Source organism: Garra rufa, chromosome 22 (assembly GCF_049309525.1).
Source record: "Garra rufa chromosome 22, GarRuf1.0, whole genome shotgun sequence".
In the NCBI taxonomy this organism is placed as follows: domain Eukaryota; kingdom Metazoa; phylum Chordata; class Actinopteri; order Cypriniformes; family Cyprinidae; genus Garra; species Garra rufa.
The window spans coordinates 8,128,933-8,142,943 of record NC_133382.1 but is presented as its reverse complement, the minus strand read 5'-3'; the positions used below and the strand labels follow the sequence as shown (position 1 = coordinate 8,142,943).

The following is a 14,011-nucleotide window of genomic DNA, read 5'->3' as shown; positions in this document are numbered from 1 at the left end:
AATGTAACAAACTAGCACTAGCAAGAAGCTAACCGTGTCCCTTTAGTGTCTTGCCTTATTTTATTAGAACGCGTTATTTGTTTTCTGTGCCTTTGTGAGTACATACACCAACCCATCAGTGACATAAAATGTGAAATTAAGGGTTGAATACTTTCGCAAGGCACGGTATTTGAAGCTGGTTTTGTGATGCACACATCAAAATGTATTAGTGTACACTATGGTAAAAGTGTTTTGAGAAAAAAAAAAAACTTTGTGAAAATAAGTATTTATCAATCGACAATCTGTCCTTGAAATTATAATTTGTGTGAAAATAAATAAAAGTTGTTGGTGTTTTATTGCCACTATTGATAATTTCAGCTGGAGTATAGGTAGGATTTTGTGAAAGTATTTTCCAATGAGATTTTGTTGATATAACACAATACTCTTTACTAAATGCTTTTTACTAAAGCAAGCCATTATTATTGATCATGTTTTTCGAACAAAACCAAACTATAGCTATTAAACTTTAGGGTGCAACTCATCCCGTTTATGCTAGGGACATGAATTGTATATCAAATCATGTGGTTTGTTGAACTCCATAGCAACTGCAACACATGAAACACCACTCAGAGCACCTGAAACTGCATAACAATTCCCTGACAGCCACCCACAACCCCCTTGCATTGTGCCAGAGAGTTTTAACCAGGCAAATACCATTCAAACAAGGAGCAAAAATCATGGTGCATCTTCACAATTACATTAATTGTTCTTTAAATTGCTGATTTGTTCAGCAACTTTACAACACATTACAAGGACATCAACAAAACCAGCTGCAGAGAGTAACCACTTATGTGTAATTACCTTAAAAAGCCAGTAAATTGCCTGCCACAACCACATAGTATTGGCGTGTTGTGAAAGTACACACATTTAAAAAATAAAATTAATGTTTTTATGATAGATTTTGATGTTTTAGGATCAAAACTCTGGGTGTGGGGCACTGTATTTGTTTTTATGTATTTGAAAAGTGGTATAATAAATTATAAAGGTAAAATGTTTCCACTTTCTAATGTGACCTTTATATAATACAAGGACAAAAGCTATGACAAGTCACCCTTATCCTCAACTCTGACATATGGGTCCCCAATTAGCACCACGCAGTTGTGAATATTCTTCACTTTCCAGTGGACAAGTCTATGTTTAGGGTGTCATTAGTGTCCGCTGTCTTGAGACCCATTTGCATGTGCTGGAATTCAACTGCCTCAAACTATCTCTCATTAGATATGATGTTTCCCAGTACTGTGAAAAAGACAACTCCCATTGAGACCGAATAAATCAGAGGTGCCGCAGCTCTTGTGAATAAGGTCCAATTATAACACCTAAAGTGATTATTACATCAGTCTTGTGCTATTCACATCACAGCTACACTTATCACATCAATCGTACATGAGGATAAAACTGCCACTGAGAAAGTCCAGCACTGGGAAACATCCTCCAATTACCATGGCACACTTCAGAGGCAGAGGGATGTCTTTGAATGCTGTGACAGCATTAGGTGAGAATGAAGTCAAAGAAAGACAGAGGGAGGTTAAGACCAGCCAGCGCAAACATGTTTCAACTGTCAGTCAAAGTCTGGATGTAGTGAGTGCATATCACAGCAAGTGTGGAGTGAGGTTTATGAAGAAAAGGTCAGAGCCGTCAATCAAGCTGAGAGAATAACAGGATAAAATGACACAACGAGAGGTTCTCCAAGAAACCGAAACCAAGGTTAACGTTCCACTTGTGGTGCATGAGAGGTCTTCAATGTAGCACTGTAATTACAGGTTAGCGCACTTAATAAATGCATGATAGCCTTTCATGCTCATTGTATGTTTTCATATATGTTAAAAAGCAATGTGAATAGTATCCGTTTGTGTTTAAAGCAAAAATTATATAATAAATGGTTTAAAACACCATTTGGGTAAATTAAAATAAAAGTTTTATTTTTGAATGAACCAAAGCATTATTTGATAATTAATTTTAAAATATAGCTGAGATTTAGCTGACATGAAAATAGCACTGATTTAGCAATGCTTTGAAATTCGTATCTACATAAATGTATTTTCAGATGCATTTTTACCAAAAGAACTTCCAATAAAGCCACTTTGTATTGTGTACTATAAGTGAAAATGAATTGTTATGAAAGTGCACTCCTGCCACTGAATAATAAAAAAAGTAATCTCACAATTTTGACTTTTTTTTTTCTCATAATTGCTTGATACAAACTTGCAATTTGGACATTTTTCTCAGAAATGTGAGATACAGTCAAGCCCGAAATTATTCATACCCCTGGCAAATTCTGACTTAAAGTTACTTTTATTCAAACAAGTTTTTTTTTTTTTTTTTTTGATTACAAATGACACAGACGTCTCCCAGAATATAGTAAGACGATGTACAAGAGGCATTATTGTGGAAAAAAATTATTACTCATCTTTTATTTACATTTGAACAAAAAGTGGCATGTCCAAAAATATTCATACCCTTCTCAGTAATCAATAGAAAAGCCTATATTGGCTATTACAAACGCTTTCTATAATTGCTGGCCAGCTTTTTGCGTGTCTTTTGCATGTCCCATTCATCTTTAGCGATGAGCCTCAACTCTTTTCAGGTTGGAGGATCTCCTTGCCATCAGCCTGATCTTTAGCTCCCTCCACAGATTCTCAATTGGATTTAAGTCAAAACTGCAAAACGTTAATGTTTTTAACCATTTCTTTACCACTTTTGCTATGTGTTTTGGGTCGTTGTCGTGCAGAAATGTCCACTGGTGCACAAGGCCAAGTTTCCATGCAGACTGCCTGATGTTGTTGTTGAGAATTTTGATGTATTGCTCCTTTTTCATGGTGCCGTTTACTATGATTATGTTCCCTGGTCTACCGGCTGAAAAACACCCCCAAAACATTAGGTCCCACCACCATGTTTGACAGTGGGGATGGTGTTCTTAGGGTTGAAGCCTTCTCCTTTTTGAAGGCTATATCATTGTGGCCAAACAATTACATTTTTGTTCCCAAATGAATCAGTGTAATTAGGATGCTTAAGAACAGCTTGGACTATTTGGAATGGTATAGAACTTTGGATGTTCCCATAGACTGTGACAGTTTGCAAAGGGTATGAATAATTTTGGACATGCCACTTTTTGTTCAAATGTAAATAAAAGCTGAGAAATATTTTTTCCACAATGATGATGATGATTATTATCTTTTGGGAGAAGCCTGTGTCATTTCTGGTCTAGAAAAAAAAAAAAAAAAACTTGCTGGTTGAATAAAAGTAACTTTAAGTCAGAAATTTCTAGGGGTATGAATAATTTCGGGCTTGACTGTATAAACTCACAATTTTGAGTAATAAAGTCAGAATTTCGATATATAATGTCAGAATTGCGAGATATAAGCTCGCATTTCAGACAAAAATCAGTCACTTTTCCCCCTCAGAACTGGACAGATATATAGTCCTCACAATTCTAAGAAAAAAAAAAGAATTGCAAGATGTTACGAGCAAGCAATTTCAAGCAATTTTCAAGCAATTTTGAGTTTATATCCTGCAGTTCTTTGGAAAAAATCTGAATTGCGAATTATTAGGTCAGAATTGTGATATAAACTCGCATTTCAGAGAAAATATCAGTCTCTTTTCCACCTCAGAACAGGACTTTATACCTATACAGTCCTCACAATTGCGAGAAAAAAAGTAAAAATGCAAGTATCTATCTTGCAATTCTGACTTTATTTCTTACAATCGCAAGTTTATATCCCACAATTCTGACTTTTTTCAAAAATTTGACTTCAAACTCGCAATTGCGAGTAGGGTTGGGAATCGAAAATCGATTCCGATTCTGGAATCGGATACTTAAGATAAAGAATCGGATACTTGTTATAAAATAAAAATTTTGGTTCCTCGTTTCGATTCCTGGGTGCATTTTTTCATCTAGTGATCTGCCAGGACCTTCCGCGCGTGCAATCTGCCAGGACCTTACGTGGTAATGTAAACATCAGTCGACAAGATGGATCGTGGTAACCGTTTAAAAGTGTGTCTACGCTTTGTAAAAACCGAAGACAAATCTACCGCTGCACGCAAACTTCATCTTAGAGATCTGCAAGGGACGGATTTTAGTCCTGCACCCGCCCGCTCCAGAAGGAATATATGTTGTTTCGTCCCACAAAAGCCCACATAAAAGTAATTTATACCCCCGCAGGAAGACAGGTATCTACTTCATCTCTTGGCTGCATGAAACAAACCCTCCCATTAATGTAAAGACAAAGATGACCAGAGTAATAGTAACGAACTCGCACGTACCTAATGTATTCATTCTTGTATATCAAACTCGTACATTAGGCACGCATAAGTCCGCTGTTGATTCACAAACTATTCATGCTTTCGGGACTCTGATCCATAGTATTTTTGCGTGAAATTTCAAAATATTTGCATAGTTTTCAAAATGAATGTCCAGTGAGTTTTTTTTATAATGAATGCTTACCCATAGAGGTGGATCTTGTAGGGTTCAGTGGTGTTTATGCACATATGAGCACCAGCATAAACAGATTTACAATGTATTTACTGTATTTTTCATTTATATGTTTATTTTATAATAAATAGAAACAGTAGATATTCAGTCACTTAAGAAAGAGTACTCTGAAGTTGTGAAGAATGTCTGAATTAAATAATTTAGGTGCTTTAAATCTGTATATTCATGTTAAAAAGTTAGAGCAGAGGGTTTTCTTTTAAATTCAAAAGTATAGCTTTAATTTAAAGTTTGTTTGAATTTTTATAAGGAGAAAAATAAAGGAGAAAAATAAAAAGGCAAAACAAATGTTTAGGTTAATAAAAAAGGTTCAAAATAAGCACCTTTAGAGGAAATGTCAGGCATAGGGGGGCCTTGCAAAATTGACCCGAGAAGAAGGGGGCCCTGATATAAAAAAGGTTGAGAACCCCTGTAATAAAATAATATGTTGCAAGCTAGCACTGAAAATTAACATGTTTGATATATTAATGTTTGACTTGTGTTTGTTGTTGTTGTTGTTTTTTTACTAAATTGGAATCGAAACTGGGAATCGAAAAGAATCGGAATCAATAAGTGGAATCGGAATTGGAATCGAAATTGATAAAATTCAAACGATACCCAAGCCTAATTGCGAGTTTATATAACGAAATTGAAAAAAAAGTCAGAATCATGAATTTGTATCAGGCAGTTCTGAGAAGAAAAAGTCAGAATTTCAAAATGTAAACTCGCTATTGTGAGAACAGGTCATATTTCACAATTAATAGAATGCTTATATTGTACTTAATGAAATCAAGCCTCTTTTAGGACCATTATGACTTTTGGGTTGTGACACTGGTTTTATCACAAATTAAAACCCTTGTTAACTCTGCACAATGGAATAAAATATGATTTAAAAAGTACAAATGTATTTATATATGGTTGTATATGTTGTCCTATTAAATAACATTTTAAATAAACTGTAAAACTTCTATTGTAATTAAAGTACTTTGAGAATAAATAATAAATGTGGTAATTTGTGATAAGGAAATGTGCTTGATTGCCATGAAAAAAACATGCTTAATGATCTTAAAATGAACCTAATTTAATTGAATTTAATTTTGAGGTGATTTTGGTAATGTGAACTACACATTTTCATTAGATTCATCCATCCTTGATCTGAGCGTGTTTGCATACTTCCCTTCCGGTGTGTAAACTTCAGAAGAAGACAATTATTCGAAGGTCTGGTCAACATCTCCTTAACTGGCAGCAAATGAATTGTTTTGGCTCAACAAGGTGTTTTGCTTAAGAGCGACATGAAAGTTTACTTAGCATGCAAGCTGTTGCACATCAAAGCCGTGGACAGCCTTTAATCCACAAGACCACAGCTATTGTTATGCCTGTTACTTAGTCAAATCCCAGGCAGCTCCCATAGCACACAAACACGACTCAGAATGGCGTAGAAATATTGTTTAAGATGAAAGACTGACTTGATCCACTTCAATAGAGCGCTGATTGATTTGCTAAACATACTACCACTCAAAACAGAGAGAAACTAAACAAACAACAACCAAAACAAAAACGCAAGATTGTGTACTAATTAAAGCTGAGAGTGAGAGGAGAGATCAAAGACATGAAGATCAAGAACACACATTTGTAGGAGTAACACCCCTCGAGGAGAAAACTAATACACTACACAGCATATTACAACTCATCAGCTCGGTCATCCTTGGGCTCAGATCAAAGCAAGAGCCATCTAACTAGGCCTTGTGAATAGAAACAAAGTAACAATTTATCAATAGATCACTCAATGCATAACTATAATTATACATCTGATACATTGTAACAAACAAAAACTGCCACTTGCAGTGACAATACCTTGCCCTTAAAATATTTACTATGGTAAAAACAGATTTTGTGTAATTACCACATAAATTGTAGCTAATAAAACTGTTATAATAGGTACTATCCATAAATGTAATCAAAAACAGAATTAAATAATTAATTAATTTAACATTAACATTGCTAATGCACTAATTATTTTTTTAAGTTAACTTATAAATATACTTTTGTATTAATGTTTATGATTTATTAAAGGGATAGTTCACTCAATAATACCCCCATAGCATCAAAGATGTAGACTGTTTCTTCAGTAGAACACAAACAAAGATTTTTAATTCAAATTGTTGCAGTCTGTCAGTCATATAATGGCAGTCAAGGCCACCAAATCTTTGACAGTAAGAAAACATACACAGACAAAACCAAATTAAACCCTGGGGCTCGTAATGATTCACTGAGGTGTTAAGACACAAAACGGTTGGTCTGTGCAAGAAACTGAACAGTATCATTATTTACCTCTGATCCACTGCAGCATTCAAGTTGACTGTTTTTACTTTCAAAGATTTGGTGCCCATTGACTGTCATTATATGACTGACAGACTGCAACGGTTTGAGTTAAAAATCTTTGTTTGTGTTCTACTGAAGAAACAAAGTCACCTACATCTTGGATGTCCTGGGGGTAAGCAGATAAACATCACATTTTAATTTTTGGGTGAACAATCCCTTTAACATCGCTAATGCACTAATAGTCAACTAATAGTTTTTTTTTTTGTTTTTGTTTTTTTAAGGGGAGAGACAGGCAAAAACTGTGTTTTTACATGTACCTTTCAATTTTCAGATTTTGGACTTTTTGGTTTTTCATAAATAGTTTTTTTAGACTAGTGGAAAGAAAACATCCAAAAGACATTGTTAAGTGTTTCTTTTATAGCACTTTATCTATTTGTGTCAATATATTTCATTTACAATGCATATTTTTAGAGGCCGTTTTCTCAAAATGAGTTTCTTTCTCCTACACTGAGCCATAAATCTCCACTTCAGTAACATTTACACACACCAAACTTGACATTTTTATTCCTGTCTATATCCTAAAGGTTTTACAGAGGGGTTTGTTCATATATAATTTGCTTGATTTTATACATTTTATTCCCCAAAAATTGAAAAAATGAGATACCCAAAATTCCCTCTGTAAAAACTTTTGACTCTGATATGCATAACATTAAACAAGAATTTTGATACCGACTTCATCCAGTGTTAGATTTTTGTGCTAGAAATGTATACAAATTAGCACATATTTAATTAAACAATACCTCATTTGCATATTTAAACATTTTAGAAAACTTGTAATACAAAAATGTTTGCAATTATCAAAGTAATCAATCAACTGGGTGACTAAGGTGATAACTATTAGTTATATTTTTTACACTATTCACCTGCAGTGTCTCACCTTAAAGTGACTTTATAAATATGATGATTGTTTATGATGGGTTAATATTAAATACAACATTTTAAATGTTAAAATGCATAAATGTATTAAAAATGACATTATCCAAGATTAATAAACGCAGCAAAAGTACTGTTTATTGTTAGCTTGTGATATCTACTGAATTAACTAATAATACAACACTGAAAATGTTTGGTTATTGTAAAATGTCAGCAATTAAAATATGTTGCATCCAATCAGACTACAAGGTAGTTTGGTGCAAGTTCATCTGCCACTTGGTATAAGTTAGTTAAATATGTTCTTTGAGACCAAAATAGTGTGCTAATGCGAATTACTGGCTATAGAGAAAATGGAAAAAAAAAATTGAAACCAAACACTGAAGGTAAAACTTAAAAAAAATCTTAGTTTCTTAGCTCTATCTTCACTTTCAATAATCAGAAGCTTCAGAAACAATATTAAATTTCACTTTCTTTTGCATCTCAGGTTGGCACAGTATACTGAAATATAGTCACTTTTAGTCAAGACTTAAACGTGGGGCTCAAAAGGGATGAAAGTATGTCTTCCTTGATCCAAGATTTCATCAAGAGATCTCGTCCCATGAATCCTGTGGTCGAAACATATCCTACTACTCTCTCATTCAAGTTAATCCTAACAAATATTAATTTTCCCAGCACCGACCTTTTATTTTGTGTGAAATCTGCAAGCTCTTTATTTCGGTCCATTAGCAGCTTGCCCTTTTTTTCAGGGTCGATGACAAGCTCAATATCGCAACACAGCTGTGCAACACCAGTCAAGTGCATTGATGCGTGCTTGTTAAATGGGAAAAAAAATAAAATATCGTAGAAACCATTTACTGTGTTTACTACTATTCATTAGAGCAATTGCCCAACAATAACAATAAAATGGATTGCTGTTTGTCACAACTCGAGCATTAATGTACTAACGCTTCCTATGATGACCACTAGGGGTCACCACTGCATAGTTCTGTCTACATCCCTTGCAACAGATGTTCAAAAAGTTTCAAAACTTCAAAACCATGTGGAAATGAATGTGTAAATTACATCTGAAAGCATCCCTTTGCTTAGCAGGAATAACTCACTTGAAACACAAATCGAAAGCCGTAATGGAAGCTGAGTGAAGGTGCCTGCAGTTGGCCTCTATAGAATCAACAGCAGTGGGATTGTGCAAGAATATGGAAATTGAGCGGAGGATGATGCTCATAACTGGTTGACCCTGTGAGAAATATGAGGTGGGGAGGATTGGATGTGCATCTGACTGTTCTGACACAACCGGTCTCATCTTCTTTTTAAATTAGCTCTACTCACGATGCGCTGTGTGCTCCCAGTTTTCATATAAGCTCATTTCAAATCAGGTTAAAAGCCAAATGAAACACACTTCACACCTCACTTCCATAATGTGAAATATTTCCAAATGAAGCAGGAGAAAAAATTTATCAGTGATGCCATTTGGAAAAGAAAAGTTGTTTTTAGAGGTGGAGCTGAAGTTGATTATGATTTCAACATGAATCAGGAGTGTGCATTTAGGAAGCAAATGAGGTTAATTTTGATTTCGTGTTGAGTTTAAATGTTTTCTGAAGTATTCCCGCAGCGAGTTGAACACAAGTCAAAACAGATGCTTTGTTTGGATGTGCATTTGATTTTCCTCAGTTAACAGCCCATTAGGCTGTCCCTGCAGCAAACGATCCATCGAGCGCATAATTGATGTCAATGGTTGCTTTCGTAAACATGGACAGCGGCCAGCTGCGATGGCAGCTCTGTAAGTAGTGTGCAAAAATTTCTTACCCTTGAAGGGCTTTTTCTCCAAACCAGTCTCCTTTACCCAACGCCCGCAGATAGACAGGGGTCCCATTGGGTGGATCTTCTCGAGTAACGTTCACCTGCAATTACAGATAATTGATCCTGAAAACCTGGAAGACTGAAAGGGATAGTTCACCTAAAAATTTAAATTCTCTCATTAATTACTCACCCTCATGTCATTCCAAACTTGTAGACCTTTGTTCATCTTTGAAACCCAAACTAAGATATTTTTGATGAAATCTGAGAGCTTTCCGACCCTGCATAGAGAGCATCGTAACTATCACGTTCAAGGCCCAGAAAGGTTCAGAAAGGTCCTAACTGGCTCAACCTTAATTCTATTCAACAATTTCTTCTGTTCCCTGTCAGTCTTCGACAGACGTTCACAAGATTACCACAATGCATGTCGTGTTCATCCCTGTTGCATGACACAGAAGAGAAGATATTGTTGAATAAAGTGGTTATTTTTGCTTTCTTTGCACACAAAAGTATTCTTGTAGCTTCATAACATTATGGTTGAACCACTGATATCACAGGAACTATTTTAACATTGTCCTTACTACCTTTCTGGGCCTTGAACGTGGTAGTGTTGCTGTCTATGCAGGGTGAGAGCTCTCAGATTTCATTAAAAATATCTTGATTTGTGTTCCAAAGATGAACAAAGGTCTACAAGTTTGGAACGACATGAGGGTGAGTAATTAATGATGGAAGTTTGCTTTTCGGGTGAACTATGCCTTGAATAATCTACTGATCTGTTCCTAAAATATTGATTATTTAGCATAAGTTGACATTTATCACACTAAGGAAACTTAATGATACCGCAACAATAGTGAGAGTGTGCTTGGATGAAGGGCTCTGTAAAATGTACAGTTGAAGCCAAAAGTTTATATACTTCTTGCAGAATCTGCAAAATGTTTTTTTTTTTTTTTACCAAATTAAGAGGGATCATACAAAATGCATGTTATTTTTATATTACTTATATTCCAAGTCCTCTGAAGTCAGTCAAAAGCTTTGTGTGAGAAAGAGACTGAAATGTATGTAATTACTACTCACTTAACTTCTTCCCCTTTTCTGTAGCTCTCAAATCATTTGAAAAAAAATCCTTATACATACAATTCTCAGAATTTTTCAGTTGAAATGAACACTGGTAGCAGTAAAACACCAACAACTTTTATTCCCTTTCACATAAATCATTACAGCACAGATTATCGATTAATAAAGACTTATTATCATCCAATTACATTTTTGCAGTCCATTTAATATTATTCTCTTTTTGGAAGGGGAAGACTGTCAGTGAATAATGACTTAAATTTCACTAAGTTCTTCACACAAAGACAATGTATATGAAATATGAAGATTTGGAATATAGCATACAGCTCATAATGACTTCTTTTCTGATACTTTTTAAGTAGGAGCTTGACACAAAGTACTGTGCTATTGTATGTAAAAGTGCTGCATAAAGATCCTTCAAAACTTTTGAAGATAAATAAAAAACTGCATACAGGTTTGGAATGACATGACAGTGAGTTAATGATGACAGGAAAGAAACTTTTTGTCAAAAGTTGTTCATGCATGTAACCTTAGTGGTAGTCTGTCTCTGTGGTGGAAAATATCTTACCTTTCCCTTGCTAATGATAAAGAATGTGTCCCCTCTGGCGCCTTGTCTAATAATATACTCTCCATCACTGTAGTGAGTCTGAGAAACAAGATAAAGAAAGACAGGCAAAAAAGAGAGAGAATTACAAAAGTGCCATTTTTTTCCCTTCCGGTCTAATTTTCACAGTTTGCTCCATCACAATCATCCTCAAGCCATCACGGAGACAGTGCCTCCGTCACGCAACAGGCCGCTCCAGGGCTGCAACACCAAAACAAGAACAGAAGTCTTCATTGTAGTAATCCGTGCTACTGGCAAACCACAACAGCAACCACTGCAACTCTGAAAAACTTTGGCTTTGGCCGCAGTGTTTAGATTATAGTCATTTCAAGGTCTGAAACAAACACTCTACACAAGTGCTTGAATCTAGATTCCTGATTTCACACACCATTATATGTGTTTACTATCTTCAGTGTTATTATTACTCCTACTTAAGTATCTGAGCAAACCCTTTACTTTAAATATTGACTTTCGATGTGCAATTTGTTCAGCTTTGTTTCTACTACGGTTATGAAATGCACCTCAAAATGTGTGAGAAGATGTGTGTTGTTACTCTTTAAGCACTTTGACTTCAGATTATAGAGAGGAGGATATTATAAAGGCTTAGGGATGCAATCTGTTGACTTGGGTCAATAAATAACCACCTAGGATCACCTAGAACACCATAGGAACTGCATAGCAATGTGATGAAACCTCTCAGAAGACCATAGCAACCGCATAGCAATGCCCTGGCAACCACCCAGAACACCACTTACATTTTTTTCAGGAAATGCAAAATCTTTTAGTTCCAACATGTGTTTTATGCAATCCACAACATAATGCAAGTAAGCCATTTTCTTTTACAGCCAGTTTTCTCTGGTCAAGTACTTTAATGGCAGACTAATAGATACAGTATCTCACAAAAGTGAGTACACCACTAACATTTCAGCAACCATTTTAGAATATCTTCTCAAGGGACAATACTATAGAAATTAAACTTGGATATTGTTTAGAGTCAATGTGCAGCTTGTATGGCAGTGTAGACTTACTGTCCTCTGAAAATAACTCAACATACAGCCATTATTGTCAAAATAGTCAAAACCCTAGGTAAGAACAGCAGTATGTTGTTTAACCATAAAAAAGCCACATGTCCTATTCATCATGTTTATGTTTTTGTCTGCTTGACATGACTTTACAAACTTGTGTATCTTGCATTAGAGCAGTTAAAATTAGGTGCTTTAAGTACAATTCTCCCATACTGACCACTGGATGTTCAACATGGCATCTCATGGCAAAGAACTCTGAGGATTTGATAATTAGAATTGTTGCTCTCCACAAAGATGGTCAAGGCTATTAGAGGTTCAGTAACACCTTAAAAATGAGTTACACTACAGTGGTCAAGGTTATACAGAGATTTTCCAAGATCGGCTCCATTCAGAATAGGCCTTGTAAACGGTCGATCAACAAACAAACCTGTCTCTGTGTCAGGTGCAGAACCTGGCCTCAAAAACAGATGCATGATTGCTGCCAGCATTGCTTTAAAGGTTGCAGAAGTAGAAGATCAGCTTGTCAGTGCTCAGACCATGCGCCGCACACTGCAACAAGTCGGTTTGCATAGGCGTTGTCCCAGACGGAAGCCTCTTTTGAAGCTGGCTCACAAGAAAGCCTGCAAACAATTTGCTGAAGACAACCTGTCCAAAACTATAGGATAAACTTGTTTGGCTCAGATGCTGTCCAGCGTGTGCGGCAATGCCCTGGTTAGGAATACCAAAAAAAAGCATGGGTGGTGGTAGCATCATGGTCTGGGGCTGCATGAGTGCTGTTGGTACTGGGGAGCTGCAGTTCATTGAGGGAAACATGGATTCCATTATGTACTGTACATTCTGAAGCAGAACATGATGCCTTCCCTCCAGAAACTAGGATGGCACTTTTCCAACATGATAATGACCACAAACACACCACCCAGATGACAACTGCCTTGCTGAGGAAGCTGAAGGTGAAGGTGGTGGTCAAGTATGTCTCCAGACCTGAACCCTATTGGGTACCTGTGGGGCATCCTCAAGCGGAAAGTGGAGAAGCACCATGTGTCTTACATCCAGCAGCTCTGTGATGTCATTGTAGAGGAGTGGAAGAAGATCCCAGCAACAACTTGTGCAGCTCTGGCAAATTCTATGCCCAGAATGATTAAGGCAGTGTGAGATAACAATGGTGCTAACACAAAATATTGACACTTTGGACAAGTTCACTTAGGGTGTACTCACTTTTGTTGCCAGCTATTGTGACAATAATGGCTGTATGTTGAGTAATTTTCAGGGGACAGTAAATCTATACTGCTACTATTCATTTTTATACGATTGTCCTTTGAGAAGATATACTAAAATGGTTGCTGAAAAGTGACGTGTGTACTCACTTTTGTGAGATACTTTAACAGTTTATAAGGGATCTTGTATGAAAATCTCATTGATTATTACAATTAATGGCAAAAGGAATGTTTGGAATGCAAATAACTGGTACTCAAAAGCAAAAGAAAAATCAATAACCCTTAATAATAATTAAAAAAAACATTAAAACTTGATTTTAAGCTTTGTAAATGAGACCTTATTGTAAAGTATGACAAGGACAAGTTTCTACAACCACGGTGCAATGGAATTATCTTTGTGTCTGCTATTTCTGAAATAAGCCTTCGTAACGGAAATATTTGTCCTCGATTATTGGTCAAGGCCAAACTAAATCTCTCTGGGTTTGTGTTTCAACAGAGTTCATCATCTCAAGCCTGGACATCAACACCCAACACATTTATCATA

The 14,011-nt window shown here is 35.9% G+C and overlaps 1 protein-coding gene across 1 annotated transcript in view; it reads right to left on the bottom strand.

Moving 5' to 3' along the window:
* LOC141298250 (cGMP-dependent protein kinase 1-like) overlaps nt 1–14,011 on the bottom strand; it is a 269,682-nt gene that overhangs the window by 72,214 nt on the left and 183,457 nt on the right. Inside the window, exons 6-7 of the mRNA XM_073828761.1 lie at nt 11,193–11,270; nt 9,563–9,657 (exon numbers count right to left, since the gene is read on the bottom strand). Of these exons, the coding sequence (XP_073684862.1) occupies nt 9,563–9,657; nt 11,193–11,270 (173 nt within the window). The remainder of the gene's footprint in view (nt 1–9,562; nt 9,658–11,192; nt 11,271–14,011) is intronic.